Below are 18,862 nucleotides of genomic sequence, written 5' to 3' on the forward strand. Positions count from 1 at the left end.
GTCACAGATGGCTCAAAAACACCAAAGGTTACCAATCTTGAAAAAAACCTGGGCATCTGAGGCTATCTATTCTAAAGCAGTTGCAAATGGACTCCCCATTCTAAACATCTACTACCTAAGACATGCAATAATTTCTTACATTTCCAAAAGTATTCTAAACCTAGTTTAAAATTAGATTACCAAGTTTTATTCACATTAGATGTTAGTTTGGTTTGTTAGAAGCAGGATCCATTTTGACCAGACAAAATGTATTGGTCCTAAATGCAACTTATTATAAGCCCTTAAAAGGAAGCCATTGCCACTTCTACTACACTATAAATAACAATAAATACCTTTAAAAAGCTTCAAAAAACATCCTAAAAGTTGTTATAGGAAACTAAAATTGAACAATTCGATTCCATTTTTTTAAATTTTTTTTTGGAGAAATTAAAGTGATAATCAAGCTTGCTCTGACCAATCGAAAACTTTTTTGTTGTTTCCTGAAAAGTTTAATTCTCTTTTTAATTATTTAGAGAAAGTCAGTGGTTATCACATCCTTGATAATTTTACTTTATAAAAAGTATTGCTTTAGTATCACCTGTCTATGTTGACCCTTAGATGCCATTTACACATTTTGTAAGTTGGAAAATTTGTGTCATTTCTACTAAAATAAAAATTGCCAGGCATCAGTTTTAGTTACCTGACAATATTTTAATATAGCAAAAGTGACCTATTGCCCAAGATGTAAATGGTTCCTAGACGGTGCAAAATACTGCAATAATGCAATATCATAGTATAGGATGTAATCAATGTTGTAAAATGTTACAAACTTAAAATATGTTATCTAACTATGTATGACTTCTGGGACAACATCAAATAAGTGACTACAAAGGTGACAGATTCTAACAAAAGTAGTATGGGGAGTCAAAAGCTAATACCACTGAAATTATTTTTGACATTAGACTCAAATAGTTCTATAGAATATAGTACAACTATTCTAGAATTAAATTCTGAGTTTTTATATTTAAATTCAGTGTGTTCTACTGCAATATAAAGAAATCTAGATAAAAGTATTTGTAATTGGTAAAGCAGTTTCTTTCATTATTAGTGACACTAACCTTAATAGTCTCTTTTTTTGCAAATAATATTTAATGATAACCTTGGTGTTTGCTATTTGTGGAGAAATTCTTATGAAAATAGAGTTTGGTCTGAAAAAAGTAAGAAATTTATTCGTGCCCAAATTCATATTTTAAATTTCTTACCCACTGTTGATTATCTGTTGTCGAGGTGGACAGTGAAAAATGAAATGTGGAACTTATTATTCTAATTTTGTCAATGAGAAATGTTAGAAATTGAGTTTGATTTCTGTTTTTGTTTTCAAAACAAGAATCTGTTAAAAAAAAAAAGCTAGCTCAAATTATCGGATTTACGATACATTTCCGCTACACAAAGATTGCATAAATTTCATTTGGGTTTTTACGCTGAAATTACCGGAAATTACGAAAAGAAATGTTTATAGTAACAATCCGCTCATTTCAGCGGGTTTCATATGAAATGGTCGTGAATTTCGATTGGAATGAGTTTTATAGTAGTGACCCCAGGTCTTCTAAGAAATCAGAAAAGAAGATAACTAGCTAACATAGTCAACTAGTGAACATCAATTCATTTAGATTTAACATAAATGCAATATCTTTATTGGCACTAAACAATGAGTTAGCTTTCAGTAAAGATATTGCAAGTTTGTAATGTTACAAAAATGCTATGTAAATTTTAATCATGAGTAAGATAATTGGAAAGCTGTGCTCTCACTCAGTATTGACTTAGTAGGTAATCTGAAAAAATTGGTTAATTCGTATTAATATTTTGAAAAAGTAAATTTTCTGATGACCTTGAGTGTTAAAAAATTAAATGTGTAAATAGATATTAGCTGCAATTATTTCAAAATTTTTCTAATTTCCCAAGCTACTTTTTGATCTTTCATTGTATTATTCTTAGTTAAAAAAATTAACTTTTTTTCCAGGAATGTCATCATCATCAAAATCAGCTTATTGATTATGAAAGAAAGTTTGAATTTCACAGAAGAGAAGAAAAAAGATTGCACAATTTAGCAGTTGATTTAAGTCAACAGGTTAGTTGTGTTTGTATTTGTTACTGCAATTTTATGTTCAGATTTGTAACCAGATCTGAAGAACTTTGAGAAAATTTTAAAAAATAAGATGTTTTTGATAAAGTTCCCTTTAAATTGTTTTAGTTAACCCTTAGGAATTTAAAGTTTTCAAAAGTTTTAAAAATTGATTTAAATAGAACTAACTTTGATCTATGAGGTATAATAAAGTTAAGATTATTCTTACAATAGATTTCTATACGAGACTTCTTTCTATAAGATTTCTATCAGACTCTTTTAAATTCTTTTAAGTTAAAGTTTATTTCAATGATAACATAATTATTTACTAAATTTTTCATTACCATAGGTTTGTGTCCTACTAAAAGAAGTTGAAGAGGCTCGTGGAGGTGTTGTAACCTCTTCTATTGATCTACCTGAACTGTTATCAAATGATAACATGGTATCAAGTTCTTGTCAAGTCATAAGTGACCATCTTGTTACTTTTAAGTAAGTTGATGTTTAACTAGTTTTTTTTGTCTAAAGCAATCTGAAATCCAATAACTTTGCTTTTTTATTTTTTTTCTTTTTTTTTGAAGGAGCATAGAAGAATTACAAGCTCAAAATAAAAGATTGCTAGTTACAGTCCGTGAACTAAGTGAAGAGCAAGAGAAACTTGAGCTAGAGGGTGGAACAGAGCTGTATGTCCTTGAATTTTCATGATCACTTTCATTATTATAGCTATGATTTACTCTTTATACTTTGTTTCAAAGTAAATATTGCAAAAGAACCTCCTCAAACTTACATTTTAGTAAAGAGTTTTATACCTTTATTTGCTATAACTCTTGCAATACAGTTGAAGTTGGAAAGCAAAACAAAAAATAATTTTACTTTAAACAAATTATATAATAACCCAGGAAAAACCAATTAACAGTTCTTCTAATACGCATGTAATTATGCAATGTTAATGGGAAAAATTTCATTTAAGCTCTATTTTCTATTTTTTGATAAAATCTATCAATGTACAACTTGTAAAGATCTTCTGAATTGTCATTCCTCTAGATGCATGGTGCCCTCATTTTCATGTAATTGACTTTATACTATAATTGTTCTACTCCTCTAATAAATACTTTGGTGGTAGCACAATTAAACCACATAAATAACAAAAAAAAAAAAGAAGAGGCAATCTAAAAATAAGTAAGGTTGCAGAAAAACTTTTTTCTTTTTCTTAACACAGTTTGATTTCATTCTGTGTAATCTTTACAAGATTGCTTGAGTTATTCAGACATTAACACTATATAATGTTGATATTTATATGTTGGTCATAAAAAAAAATTCAAAAAAGTGCTAGAAGCTCTGTTAATTAAAAAATTATCTCTAAAAAAATGTTGAAAATATGTTTTTACTACTTTTTTGGTTTTATCAAAAACCATTGGTATAAGTGTTCAGTTCAATACACTCTTTTTGCAATAGTTCTTTGTTAAAACTTTAAATTGTAGAAAATCTTTTCCCATAAAAACAGTCAAGATCATGGCAATAAAAAAATGTTTTTCATATTTGAAAAGGTTTAACAGTAGAAACAACCATTTAAAATAAATAATTTATTCACACTGTAATCTTTTATAACATGTGATAACTAAAAATCTGGACAAAATTAGAAACGGTAGGGAAGAACCTTAATGAATGGGACGATTATTGAATGGGACAAACTCAGATTCTTATAGAAGCATTTATATAAGGATATTCAAATTCCTGTAACAAAGAGTGATAGAAACAAGAATTCAATTGACCGACTCATCCATCCTATTGTGCTATAACTGTAATGTGACTGTAATGGCATTGGATATTATTGTGTTTTTGAATATAAAAAGTAATTTTTAAAAATGTTTTTGTTTTTCTAATTTTGCAGCGGTTTTTGAAGTTATGGAAAATAAAGTTCCATGTTTAAATAGATAGCAGTCTCTAGTACTACAGTGTGTAAAACATTCAAGCTTAATAGTGTTTTTGGTGTGACTAATCATTTTTGGATAAAGTGATGCACATATTGAATGGGACAAAATACTAATTATTGAATGATTTTAATAAGGTATTATTTACAGCTCAGGGTTGCTGCAGTCCCTTACTTTTACCCCCATGGGTAATGGGTATTATTTACACACTTTTATACTTCAATAATTTACTTAAATAAAAAAAACTAAATATAATATTCTAAAATGAGAAAGTTCTACTTTAATTGGAATTTAATTAGAGTTAAAAAGTTTAAAGTTAAAAATATTTTTTGTGTGGTCTTTTGTATGTATCTATATAATTAACTACATTTACAACTAATAAACTTTTTAGTTCTTTTGTTTACCCAACTTAATGAGACATACTTAATGAATGGGACAAATGTCATGCTCCAATAAAACTCTCTTTTACCAATAGCCAAATGCAAATCCAATTTTTTTGTTTTATCACTATATCATTGAGCAAGAGTCGGTGGTTGTCAAACATTTAAATATATATATTAAACAATTTTATCTACGTTTAAAAAGCATTTCGCTAAAACTGTCCCATTCATTGAGGTTTTCCCCTATAACTTTTTAATGGAGTTATCTTTTTTAACAATTTAAAAAGTATAATAACAAAAAACATCTAAATAATAAAAATAATTAGATTTATAAGTTTTTCATGCCATGATGATGAACAGTGTCTACCCTTGTAAATGTGGTGGTAGCAAGCCAATGTACACGTTCTATGTCGATTCTTTTAATTGAAAACTCTATCCGCTTTTTAAATTTGCCTTGGTTTTCAGCTTGCCAGTGTTTGTCATACACTAATCTCTTAAGTTCAGACCAAAAATCTTCAATTGGACGTTATTCTGGCACATTAGCAGGATTATGCTCTTTTGGTACAAATTCAATTTTTTTTTGCTTTAAGATAACTTTGTACTTTATGTGAATAATGCGACAAATCAAGATCAGGGCAAAAAACAATATTGTCATTTTTATGATGTTTTTCAATGAATTTCTCCAATCTAACAAGACATTTTGAAATATACACATCTTCATTGACTGCTTGGCCTGACGGAGGAATTTACTACTGAGAGATTCTCACTGTAGAGAATGCAATCCAAACAAGTAATTTTGGCTCAAATTTGTCTTTTCTTTTTAACCTTACATCATTTGATGCTGCATTTATGTCAGAAGAGTAAAATCCAGCATTTCCAGAAATATTAGTGTTGCTCAAATAAAAATATGATTCATTGTCAATAATAAAATTTTTTTTTCCGAAAAATCGAAACCAACCTGTGGCACTTTGAATGAAAAGCTGCTTTTTGAGCCGGTGTTCTATATGGTGTTTTAGTTTTTTTACGATAACGAATGCTAGTTTTTTGGTGAATAATTTTGCATATGTACAGTTGTGATACATGAAATCGTTTTGCAAGATCACGCTGTGAAATACCATTCTTTTGAACAATTGATTTTTTAAGGTGCTTTATCTTTTTTGCAGGTGTCTTTATTGCTTTGCGCTCACTTCGGACTTTTCTTTCTGGTCCTATATTGTTCCTCTTTCTTTTTATATTATATTATAAATAGTAGATTTTAAGTATATTATAAATAGTAGATTTTGGTATGTTCTCCATTCGAAAATGATTTACAATAAAGTTTTTGTTGTCATCTGGATGCAAATCTAAAAATCCGTACAGTCATTTTCTAAGGGAGTCTTTGTTATAAGTTGTTTTTTTTTATTTTTGATTATTCCTAAGTAAATTATTTTTTAATAATACATTTAAAGAATTAAATTTGCAACAATCAATCAATCAATATCAGTATCAATATACAGTGGGTGCAAAAAGTATCCGACCAAAGGAAAAACTTTATTTAATTAAAGCCTATTCAACAAAATAACATAAACAAACACTATTCTAATGTAATTTTACATGGGAAATACAAATATCATATCAAAACCACAATATCATTAAATGTTGACATGATAATTGCAATTTTGTAAAAATTAAGGTTCAAAAAGTATCCAACACATCGTAAAAAAAGAATCTGATTCGCCAATAATTTGTCATCCGTTATGTTCAAGGGAATATTCTAGAATCAGAAAATGTTGGAACATTCTAGAATGCAAAAGAACGTCATAGAATCTTTCTAACTGCAGTCATTCATTTCCTGACATCTCATTGGAAAGTGGCCTAAATTTTACGCTCTTCAACAATGCCTAAAACTTCAGAATTGTCTGAATCAACTAGAAAATCAACTATTCAGCTGCACAGAGATGGTTTGGGATATAGAAAAATTTCATCTGTGTTAAATATCCCAATTTCGACAGTTGGTGATACTGTTCAGAGGTGGAAATCCTTCCATCTTTTGACTAGTCTGCCTTTATTAGGGCATCCTACAAAAATGTCTGACCGTACAACTAGGAATTTAGTTCGAAAAGTACAGAATAATCCTCAACTGACTGGCTCTGAACTGCAAAAGGACTTGCAATCATCTGGGAAAAATGTTTGCAAGAATACAATTAGGACAGTTCTTTGAAAGAGAGGATTCCACTCTTGGTCACCAAGAAAAACCCCTCTCTTGAAGGAAATTCATGTAAAGAAATGCCGGAACTTTGCTGAAGAGCACTTGAGTAAACCTTCAAGCTTTTGGGATAAAATGTTATGGTCAGATGAGACTAAAATAGAGTTGTTTAGTCGGAACTGTATCCGTTGTGTTTGGAGACAGGAGAATTCTGCGTTTCACCCAAAGAATACTGTCCCAACAGTGAAGTTTGGAGGTGGCAGCATAATGTTTTTGGGTTGTTTGTCTTCTGCAGGCCCTGGGGAATTGAAAATCATAGAAGGAAGGATGTACTCCGAAAAGTATTAGGCATTCTTGAGAGATGTCTCGTGAAGTCAGCCGAAAAATTGAACCTTCCTCGAGGTTGGATATTCCAACAAGACAATGACCCTAAGCACATGGCTAGGGCAACTCGTGCATAGTTTCAGGAGAGGGAAATTGACTTATTGGAATGGCCAAGCCAATTACCTGACCTCAATCCAATTAAAAATCTGTGGCGGGAATTGGAATTGAGGGTACAGGAGGGAGATCCAAGAAATCTTATCCAATTAAAAGAAATATGCAAGGAAGAGTGGGCTAAAATTCCTATTAGCATATTTGCTAATCTTGTGAACAAGTATTCCAATTGTTTAGAAGCAGTTTTGGTATTGAGTTTTGGTATATAAGTATTGAGTAAATTTTTTATGATGTGTTGATACTTTTTGAACTTTAACTTTTACAAAATTGCAATTATCAAGTCGAATTAAATGATATTGTTGTTTTGATATGATATTTGTATTTCCCATGTAAAATTACATTAGAATAGTGTTTGTTATGTTATTTTGTTGAATAGGCTTTAATTAAATAAAGTTTTTCCTTTGTGTCGGATACTTTTTGCACCCACTGTATTTCGTGTTAAGGATGTTACAAAAAACACAGGTCATTGCAAACAGTAATTCACTAATAAAATGCAATGAACTAAATAATATAAAGAAAAGACAAGAGAAAAACATAAGAAATAAACTAGTCACATAGTAAAAGTAGAACTTTACAAAAATTTATAAGTAAGACTTATAAAACAGACTTTGAAAAGAGTTAAAATATAGGTCAAATAGTTATTATAATGTATTCACATATACATACACATATACACAAATAAGAAATTATAAAATGTACATAAACATAAAGAAAAAAGTTATAGAGGTAAAGAATAAAGTTAAGCGTAACTTTTTAGGTAAAAATGATGGAGTGACTTTAAGAACAGATTCTTTGATGTAAGGATAAAATCTGTTTTTAGGGTGTACGGAAGGGTGTTCCAAGAAAGGATACACTGATATGTACTGGAATTTATTCCATATTTAGTTGTCTGTTTCTGTGGGATGGTCAAGTTGTTAAAAGTGACTAATCTTAGGTTATGCCCTTATGTTGTCCTACTGTTAAAGTAATTACGAAATATGGAAGGAAGGAGGCCATGTTGTTGATCCCAGACAAATGAACATTTTAAAAACTGAATTAAATCATATAAACAAAGAACTTTGGATGTAAGATACAGGATGTCAGTAGGGAAGTCTCTTGGGCAGAAATTAATTATTATAATTGCTCTATTTTGAAGCGTAACGATTTTAGAAAGATGGGTGGTTTTAGATTGTCTCCAAACTTGGCATGCATATTGTAAATGTGAACCAAAACTTGCATGATATTGATAGTAATGTTTCAAAATTAACATAGTGTCAATTTTTTGATAACATGCCATTGGAATGGTTTAATTTGAGAACAAGGTTATTTATATGTGTTTTAAATGAAAGTTTCTTCACAACACCAAGATAAGTTATGTTACTAGATAAAAGCAGCTTTTGGCCACTTAAGTTCAAGTATTTTGGAAAATTCTTGTTAGTTTTTTTAAAAAAGTTAATATACTGCGTCTTAAACATTACTATTTCTGTTTTTTTTAGTATTCAATGAGATTTCATTTGCTGAGAGCCATTGAACAAGACTGGTCATATCCTCATTAATATATTTATTTAGTTTTTTGAGGGAGTCTTCATTACAAGCTTTTTTTTTTTTCATTTTTAATTATTCCTAAATGAATTATTTTTTAATAATACATTTAAAGAATTAAATTAATTAGTGACAGTGACAGCAAAAACTTTGCCGAAAATTAGATTTAAAATATCTAAACAACAAGAAATACATAGTTAAAGAAAGTAAAGTTTAGTTATTGTAGTAGATAAAGAAGGGTGTAGTAGATAAATGAGTTGGTGAGTGATATACAATTTAATAGAAGTGATTGTAATTTCATGAAATTTTTCCTTTGTATCTTTATATTTACACAAACTTTGTCCAGATTTTTAGTTATCACATGTTAATTTAAGTTTCCAACAACTTAAAACTTAAGAAAAAGTATAAATTACTAAATATGAAATAGAAACATCAAAAATGAGTTTGCTTCAATAATAGTTGAAAAATCATCATACGATAAAGAAGTTAGAAAACATCAAGATAAAAAGTATAGAAAAGTAAAAAAAAATTTTGATGAGAAACATTATAAAAAGAAACTGGATGTTAAAGCAGGAGACCAGGTTCTCATAAAATTTCATAAGCGTGGAGGAAAATTAGATTCAAAATATCTAAACAACAAGAAATACATAGTTAAAGAAAGAAAGAGAAGTTTAGTTATTGCAGTAGATAAAGAAAGAAATGAGTTGGTGAGTGATATACAATTTATAAAAAGCTTTTAAAACCTGACAAATTTATACAATGTGAAACATAAATTAATGCTAACGAAAGAACAAAAGCTGATAGAAAATCATATTCCCAAATAGAGAAACTGTTGAAAGTGATGCCAAGTGTTACATTTCCAAAATATAATTATTTATACATTTTATTATGTAAATTTAATTTAAGATTAGTCAACAAAACTCATATAACTTCAAAATAAAACTTTAATTCCTCCAAGTTTTAATATTTATTTCTTTTGCATTTTTTTATAATGCATTCCTCATTAATGCATTTACATAATTTGCATTTACATAACTATGTTATTATCACTCTCAGATAATTCTAATTATCAGATGAATAAATCTTGATATCTAGTAATAAAGTTTCACTGGTCTATGATTTTGCTTGGGACACAATATTCTATCAGCTATTTTTTTTTTTATTTATCTATAAAATTTAGTTTATAATATTGAAAAAATTATTTCTGTAAAAGGAGTCTTTCATAGAATGGTTCTGTAGAGAAATAGCTTTATCTATTTTAAAGCTGAAAACACATTAAAACATTTTTAACTTCATTATTTTTGTAAACAAAAATATTTGGTTTCTTAATTCTTATATGGTTTTTTTTTTTTTTTTTTTTTTTGCTTTCTTATACTTTATACTTTATATTTCCTAAAAAAACCATGAGATATTCACTTGTAAAACTTAAAGGAATTCTCCAAAAATAATCTTTGTCATCAACATTTACCTTGTTAAATCTTTATCAAGAACCTTTTTAACCTTACTAAGAAACTTTTTTTTTTTTTTTCTTTTTTTTTACCTTGTTAAGAACCTTGTTATTTTAAATCTGTTAGGTAAAGAATATACTAGTGAAAAGCTAAAACTATGGAATATGTAATCTAAAGGATCAAAATAGCTTATTTGATTTAAAGAGTTTTTCAGTCTCCTAAAAAGCTATTTTGACTAAGCTATTTTAGGTGGTTTTTGAAATAAAGTTTTCAGTTGTAAAGGTCTACGCAATATCAAGCTGCTGAAAGCTCTCTCATCTCTTTGTATTTTAATGAAAAGTCACCCTTTTTCTGTAAAAAATGTTTACCAAAAAAGTTGAATATCATATAGTTTTGTGCAGCAAATTCAAAGCAGTATATATTTATTGATTATTAATTAACAAGTTACTGCATTTATTTTAGTTCTTTAAACAGCATATAGCCGTTGTATTTGGTTGTAATGATAATGGAAATGATTTCCATTCTTATGACCATAATTTTAAAAAGAAAATGAATCTAAAAATAAGTAAATCTATTTGGAATCCCTGGAATCAATGATGTATAAGCTTATTTTGATTGCATCATTTTTCTTATCCTTGTTAATAATGTTAATTTTTTTGTAAAACACTAAACATTCTGAAATAAATCTTCATAAATTAGTTTCTAAAAAACTTTTCTAAAATGTTCATGGCAAGGTTACAATTCATTATATAACCAAAAGCATATTGGAACCTTGTTTTTAAAATATGCATTCAAGCCACTAGTTGTAACAGAGTTTTTGCTTGAAATGTCTGAATATGCATAGTGTTAGAAAGCTGATCTACATATTCTCCTTCATAGTTAATAAATAGTGGCTTTCCAGATCCTGCCACAAAGAATATTTTTTCCAAAACTATTTTTTTATTTTAAATTATATTAAAAAAAAAAAAAAATTCAGGAAAAGTTAGGGAAAGTTTTATCTAAACTCATCTAAAAGCTTACTCTGTTAAACTGTCACAAGGTGTGAATGACAACCCTGATAAAGAAAACCCTTAAATAGAAAAAGTGCTTTATCAGAGTTGTCAAAAAAGGATTTATTAAACTTGTTCATGTTAAATTAAACAAATTAAAGTCAAGCTAATCAAACTGAAAAAAAGCTGCAACAAAATCAAACATTTTTGTTAAATCTGTAAAATAAATCATTGTAATTTGCAACTGGCAAATTTACACAAATAGTAATAATGTGAAGGTTATGAAATTTTATATCCAAGTTTTAGTGTTTAAACTTTTTTCCTAGTTAACAAGCTTCATAAAACATTAACATATTACAAACAATAATTTAAGTAACATTAAGGTTGGCAATGCTGTACTGTATTGCAAGGGCTATGCTAATGTTATAAAATTATTTATAAATTACAAAATTATGTCACTTATAGAATTCAAGAACTAAAAAAAAAATTTGCAAATGCAAGGGATGACCTTAATGCTTTGAAAGAAAATGAGAAAACACAACAAGAAATGGTATGTAAAGTTTTATCAATTTAAAAGAAAATGTGCAATAAAAATATTTCTGTTTTAATGATTGGTTAATCAAATTAATTTAGCATACTGTTATAATTTAAAATTCCACATATTGTGCCCTCAGACAATTTGAAACCACTTAAAAAGATCAGCTTTTTTTGTTTAAATTTGTATATTTTATGATAGCAGGTCAATTTATGTCATGAAATGTTATGAATAATACAAACAAAAAACATTTTCAAAAACATAATTTGGATAATTGCATCATTTAAATGCTATTAAAAAGTAGGGATATTTTATTATAAATTCAGATAATTCCGTATATGCTTTTTTGTTCATAAGATTTTCTTTCAAGGATTTTGGTAAAAACTTGTTCCTTAATATCTTTAGACGATTCAAAAAGTCAATTGAGAATTGATTTCAAGATAATAACGGTAAAGTTTGCATACTTATCATATTGTTGCAAAATATAAAAGATAAAACAATTTTTTACTTTTTCCATCACAGTAATTACTTAAATGGCAAAAAAAATAAAACAATAAATAAATAATTATTTGAAAAAAAGACTTTAAATAGTTTTTTTGGTGTAATGTTGAGAAATGCATGAAATTGCACAAGTTGTAGTCATTTCAAAAACAGAGGTTGCTACAACTCTTAAAAAAAAACTGAAACTCAGTACAATAGTTTTTTAAATTTATTTTTTCACAACCACTGAACAATACAAAATTGTTCAGTGGCTGTGAAACAATAAATAAAAAAAACAGACGACTATTGAAGTCCTCTCATGACTTTGATTAAACCAATTTTAACAATCACAGTATAAAACTGGCTAGCAATACAGTTATTTTAGACCAATTCACTTTAAGGAAAATATTTCTAAGCAGCCAAGCAAAGTTGTTTTCAATTTGCAAATTATCACAAGGAACAGTCATTCAATTGGAAAGTCAGAAAAATGTTTGAAATGCATTAGAGAAACTTAGTGATAGTTCAATCATGAACTACCATAGAAATGGATACACAGGTAAGATTAAAGTGCAAAGTATATGTGCGAATCTCTCAAGTACACAAAATGTTGATGATAAAGGAACTATAAAAACTTATTGAAAGATTACTTAAAGAATTTATGTAAAGCAATAATCAAATAGCAAGATGGATTTATTAGCAAATAAACTGACATTTTGGCAACCAAAATAATGATTTTTTTAAAATAACATAAGTTATGGTTGTATAAGTTATAACATAAGTTATGGTTGTATAAGTTGACCTGCTATTATAAAAAATACTGATTTTGAATTAAAAAATTTTTAAAAGCTGATTATTATGAAGAGTAATCTCATACTTTCCTACATCAGTCATAGTACATCAGTCAGGTACAGAAATTCAAAAGCAACATAAGATTATTTAATGTTTTGCTTATTGCTACTTTTTTAATAAACTGAAAACACTCATCAGCTATGAAAAAAAGTTTTTTTAAAAAATATTGGTTGTAGATTGTTCAGAACAGTGGCTAGAAGAACCTCTAGGGTTGTGTTTTAGTATTGGAATGATATCTATTTTTTTTGGTTTATATTTTCAAAAATAAAATTGAGGATTTTGAAAATCAAAAAATCTCGATGGCAACCGCATACACAAACATTTATTTATTTGATTCATCCTCCCTTTTTTTCATCCACCAAAATACACACTTACAACTTTTATTTTCATTAAAATACTTATAACTTTTATTTTCATTAAAATCAATTAGAGGTCTAAATAATATACTCTTAAACCAATATTAATTTTTTTTGATATCTAAAAACTATATTTGTTTACAAAATAAATTCTAAGTTGTATACATTATAACAATTTATATTTAAAAATGATTAATACAGATTTGGTAATTTTGAAGTAAATGGAAAATTATTTTTAGGTTCATAAATTTTTTGGAAAAAGTTTTAAACCTCGATTTTTTCTCCTGTTTAAAACTTTGTTTTAATTTAAAAAATTTTAAAAATTAAAATTTCTTTTTGAAACAACGGAATTAATAAAGTTTATTATTATTAAAGATTATATTTATAATGAATTAATGAATAATAATATAAAAGATATATAATAAGTAATAAAGATTATATTATCAAGGAATTAATAAATATTATAAGCTTGAAGATAATTTCAATACTTGTACGTTTATTTAAAGTCAGTTTATTATAAGCATGTGGAAATGTTAGTCTTGCCAGTTACATCAATGACAAACAAGGAGATAAAGTTTAAAATACAGAATATTTAAAGATAATATTTAGTGATCTTGAAGAATTTTTGTACATAAAACCTGGGATCCATTCTATAAATTTTTTTTTCAGTGTAAATTTATGCTCAATGATAAATCAATGATTTTTTACACTTTTTTTGTAAATTGAAAAAATGGATCCTATAAAAAAAAATTCACTCATTTTTTTTACACAAATATTTTAGGTAAGAGTTTACTTAAATTTGTAAGAGAATGTATAAGGCATGCTTCAAAATAGCTCTCTCTAGTTGTTTGTGATCTGTTTCAGGAATATTTTTGGTGCCGAGAACTATTCTTGATCAGTTGGAAGATTCTCTTACTGACAAACTGATAAAACTAACCTTAACATTTTTTAAATTTATGGTGATCAATTATAAATACTGATTATTTTTTATTTATATACATTCAAGTTTATATTTACACTGTAGTTTGACTTGCTGTTTTTTATTTATAAACTTATCTATTTATGCTAAAATGGTAAGACATAAAGATTGTACTAAGATTTCTTGTGGTGATGTGCTTGCTATCATTTAAAAGTTGTTGCTGTGGTGATGTTTGATGTAGAATGTTGGTGTTTTCATGATAGCAAGTAAAAATTGTTGAAATTTCTTTTGATCACTTTGTACAACATTAAACTTTTGAGCTTACCATAGATATCTTACAAGTATTTCTCTAATCTTCTAAAATGAAAAACTTTTACAATACTATTCTTTTTAAAAAATAGTTACAATACTAGTCTTGTTAGAGAAGTCCTATTTCTTAATTAAGTTTTGGTTTTACAAAGTTGGTTTTGATCAATTCAAGACTTTATCAGGCAAGATTAAAAAGGTCGAATGTTACTTAGTATTATCTTTTTTTGCTAAAAAAATGCTATGACCTGAAGGTGTTGCAGCATTGATTTCTGAATGAAAGATTTTGTGCCATATTAGTTATGACCCTTAGTCACAAATATAACACAAAAAGTTTCATTGAGAAATCTATGCTGCAACACCTCAGTTCACAGAGGTCTAAGATATATATATTTTTTTAATCTATATTTATAGAGATTATAGTTGGTTTAACTAGAATCTCTATGCATTTACCATTTTAAAAAATGTTAACAGAAACACATTTTGAAAATAGCATAGTTACATTTGCTACTCCAAAGTTCTAAAATTTTATGGGATAAACCCCTGGATTAAATTGTTCTGAGGCATCTATAAACCTAGACAATAGCATTACACAACTTAAATGCTACCAAGATAGCACATGAAAATAAAAAGTGATTCCAAAAAAAAAATGGCTATAAATATCATTCAGGGAGGAGAAAAATGGTGAGGCTAGGGTTAGGTGAACTTAAAGTGCTTAGCTCCTGATGCTTTTGATGAACAACAAAATGTTAGATTTGTTCTCAAAATATTTTTAAAAACCCAAAACACTACACTCTTTTTTTTTTTTTTTTTGTAAATTTAATTACTACTTCAGGATGAAATAGATAAATGTCTCATTTAGGATGAGCATCAACCAATAATTAGCTTACTTTCAGAGAAGCACTAATCTCAGGTATATCAATCTCATATTTAATAAAAGCAAACTCAATGTTCATACCAATCATAGATATTTTTTAACTCTATCTAAACCTCTATTGAAACCTCTAGTATTGTAATTATATTATTCTCATCTAGCCCTAAAGTTCTAAAAATATTAAAAAATTCTTTAATATCATTTAAAATTAATGTAAAAATATGCATATTAATTTTTGATTATGGTAATTTTTTAGAAAGAAAATTAGTTTACCTAAGTTTAATAGTTTTAATTTTAAAGTCTTTATTCACCTAATTTTTGTTTATGATATTTGTAAGTTTATCAAAAAAGTTCACAGTTAATTCACAGTCAATTCACAGTCAATTCACAGTCAATTCACAGTTAATTCACAGTTAATTCACAGTTAAAACTACAGCCAAAGAAGAAATTAAATCTTTGATATTTTGGAAACAATTGGATATGGAGAATGGAAGCATGGATTTGTCTTTCTTGTCTGGTATTTAGTTTCTCTAAGATGGAATGTGTTCCACATACATATCATTTCATCTTAGGAAGCTATGACAAGAGAGAGATGACAAACTTACCTTCTGTTTATCTCTTAATCAAATACTTTACACTGGCAAAATTAAAAATTAAACTTTTGTTGTTTGAAAGTATTGCCAAGTGACATGCTTATAATATTTGTAGATTTTAACATGCTTATAAATATTTTATTATTTTCATGCGAGTATTAAAATAAAAATATAACATCAAAAAGGTATCTTTGATAAGTAATTTCCTCAAGTAAATTAAACAAAACAAAAGTTAATTTAAATTAAAAGCATAAGATGCCATATTTAAAAATGCCTTGTGTAATTGTCCCCTAGCTATACGTATTTGTGGTTGCCAAAAGATTTGTGATTTTTAATCTTTACTTTTAGGCTTCACATTTTGTTTCTCTGAAAAGTTCTTTTTAATCCAAATCAGTTATCATTTTAAAAAGGATTTGTTAAGAAGGATCTTAGTTGCTTATATTGTTGTAAATAAGTTCAATATTTAAAACTTCTGAAATGATTAAAATAGTTTTACCAAAAAATGCATCAGTTTAACTTATAGTTTAATTTTCCTATAGATGCAGCAGATAATGCGTCAAAGAGATATGTATAAGCTTCTCTGTCAAGCTGGAAATACTATGGTGGTGTGTAAAAAAAAGTTGTTTTATTTTCTCAGATTTCCTCTCAGTGAGCTTTTATGCTATCTTCTGTAATTAACATTTTCTTTATATCAGTAACTAATTTAAGTAACAGTCAAATGTATTAATTTGAATTTGAATAACAGAACCAAACATTTTTTTAAACTAAAAAAATTTTTTTTTTTTTAGATTTACCAATTTAAAGTTATTTAAAATTTTTAGTTTGATTGTTTTATTTGTCTATTTCAAGAATATACAATATTTGTGTCTTTTTAGTGTCTAAATATTGCATATTCTTGAGTATATACACTATTGTGCATAGTATTTTAAATAACTTAAAAAATATATAAGATTTTGTTTTCTTAAAGTTTGAATAAAGAAAGATATTGCAACTATTACAACTCGTTGTAACATCATAACTTTAAGGATTCAAAGTCAGAATAATATTAAAATAGAAAGAATTATAATGATCTTTTCTTTTTAAACGCAAATTAATTTATGAAGACCAGAAAATTTTTGTAACAAATATTGTAAGTAGTACATGAGAAGATTCTTTTTCTAGAAAATTACAATACCAATAACTTCAAAACGGCAGTTTCGAAGTTATTGGTATAGTTATTTTCTTTTTGAATTTATTTAACACTTAACAGAGTCAATAAATTATTGCTTGGGTTAAAATTGACATTATCCAATTGTGACCTGAAGTGAAAAATAATTCATCATCAACAATCAATTCAAAGTCCTGGAAATTTTGGTAAAGTCTACTGCAACATGTTCAAAATCTTTGCATCATTTGATCATATCGCTTTAGAATTTTTTGTTTTTTTTAGCATTTGATAGCAGACTTATTTTTAATAAATTTATTCACATATGATTGCATAAAACCGAATTTACAAGCTACTTGCCTTTGAGAACTACCATCTTAATGATCAAAAATGGTTTTTAGCTTGGTAAACTTGCTTTTTGGCTTTTTTTTTGGCTGACCACTTCCAGCCTTTTTCTCATCTACAAATTTGTTTTCAGCATGTATTTTTAACTTAGAAATGCTTTACTATGTATGTTTTTCAAAATTCTTATTTTCCAAATAAAACTCATACACACTTTTTGTTCACCTTCAATTTTAAATATTTAATATAAATTCTTTTTGTGCTGAAAACTCGGAGCTTTTTATATATATATTAGGGTAGGTCGATTTTACTATTTTTTTCGAAGATCAAATTTAGTAAGTTGCAGTTACTGTAACTAGGGTATAACAACAACTCCGCCAAATTTCAGGAATACTGTATTAAAAATTGCTTGCGGATTTGTATTTAAGGTTTTCAATTATACCCTAAATTTGTAAGTTTCTAAAATATTCGGAATTTCAATCTTTGAAATTTAAATTCCAAACAAGTATCTCGTTTCAAAATATCTTGTTTTGAATATATAATGCAACCAATAAAAGTGTTTGTTAAGTTACAGCAGCCAATCAAATTTATCGCATTTGGCGATTATTAAATGAATAAACAGATAAATATAAAGTAGTAAACAAAAACTTCAACAAGAATTACAAATATTATCAAAAATAAAAAATGCCAAAAATTATAGTTACACCTATAACACGAAAAACAAGCAGAAAGAAGTATGGTGGTGGTCCATGTGGATTACTAATGATGGAGTCAAGTACTTACAGACAGGTTATTCAATACTACTACTACCTTATTCATGTAAAGCCAACTGCAGATATCATAGAAGTTACTGAGCAAATTAAAAATGATTTAAAATCAATTTGGGCTGTAGTGAATCCTAATCTACCTCTAATAACTGACAAATCAATTGCTAGGAAGGTAAAGGATCTTCTCATTCTTGTGAAAAACATTGATCTCAAGCATGGTAGAGCAAATACCAAAAGAAATCTTGATGCAAATTTGGATAAGCTTTTTGATATTTCTGCTTGTTCTTGCTCATTGGATATGCTACCTTGCAGTGATAGAAAAGGATCATGCAATAAAGCAAATTGCTCAGAAGAACATATATGTATTTACCCTCAAAACGTGAAAGTACTTCTTGAAGATAGAGTTTATCTTCGAGATCAGAGGCAGAATACTGGTCCAAAAGGAGCTTATCAACTTTTTTCAGTTGATAAAGTAGCTTTCAAAAGAAACAAGAGGATTGATAATGAGCGACAACAACTATCTCAAAGGGTAGTTGATAAAGCAGAATCTCTCATACAACAAACAATGTCATCTGAAGAAGCTAGCTGTTCAACTGAAACTAAGGTAAACTTTTTGTAACTTGCTTGATATATTTAAAGTACACGCAAAT

The 18,862-nt window shown here is 27.4% G+C and overlaps 1 protein-coding gene across 3 annotated transcripts in view; it reads left to right on the forward strand.

Moving 5' to 3' along the window:
* LOC145193542 (nucleoprotein TPR-like) overlaps nucleotides 1-18,862 on the forward strand; it is a 90,984-nt gene that overhangs the window by 34,122 nt on the left and 38,000 nt on the right. For 2 of the 3 annotated variants that reach the window (XM_090072707.1, XM_090072708.1), the window contains exons 11-15: nucleotides 2,000-2,107; nucleotides 2,451-2,590; nucleotides 2,680-2,781; nucleotides 11,513-11,597; nucleotides 16,499-16,564. In XM_090072707.1, the coding sequence (XP_089928833.1) occupies nucleotides 2,000-2,107; nucleotides 2,451-2,590; nucleotides 2,680-2,781; nucleotides 11,513-11,597; nucleotides 16,499-16,564 (501 nt within the window). Of the gene's footprint in view, nucleotides 1-1,999; nucleotides 2,108-2,450; nucleotides 2,591-2,679; nucleotides 2,782-11,512; nucleotides 11,598-16,498; nucleotides 16,608-18,862 lie in introns of those variants that run through there. The other variant, XM_090072709.1, reaches the window with a different exon arrangement.

Source organism: Hydra viridissima, unplaced genomic scaffold (genome assembly GCF_058129835.1).
Source record: "Hydra viridissima isolate aposymbiotic clone 2 unplaced genomic scaffold, HvirCarnegie_v1 scaffold_15, whole genome shotgun sequence".
Classification (NCBI taxonomy): domain Eukaryota; kingdom Metazoa; phylum Cnidaria; class Hydrozoa; order Anthoathecata; family Hydridae; genus Hydra; species Hydra viridissima.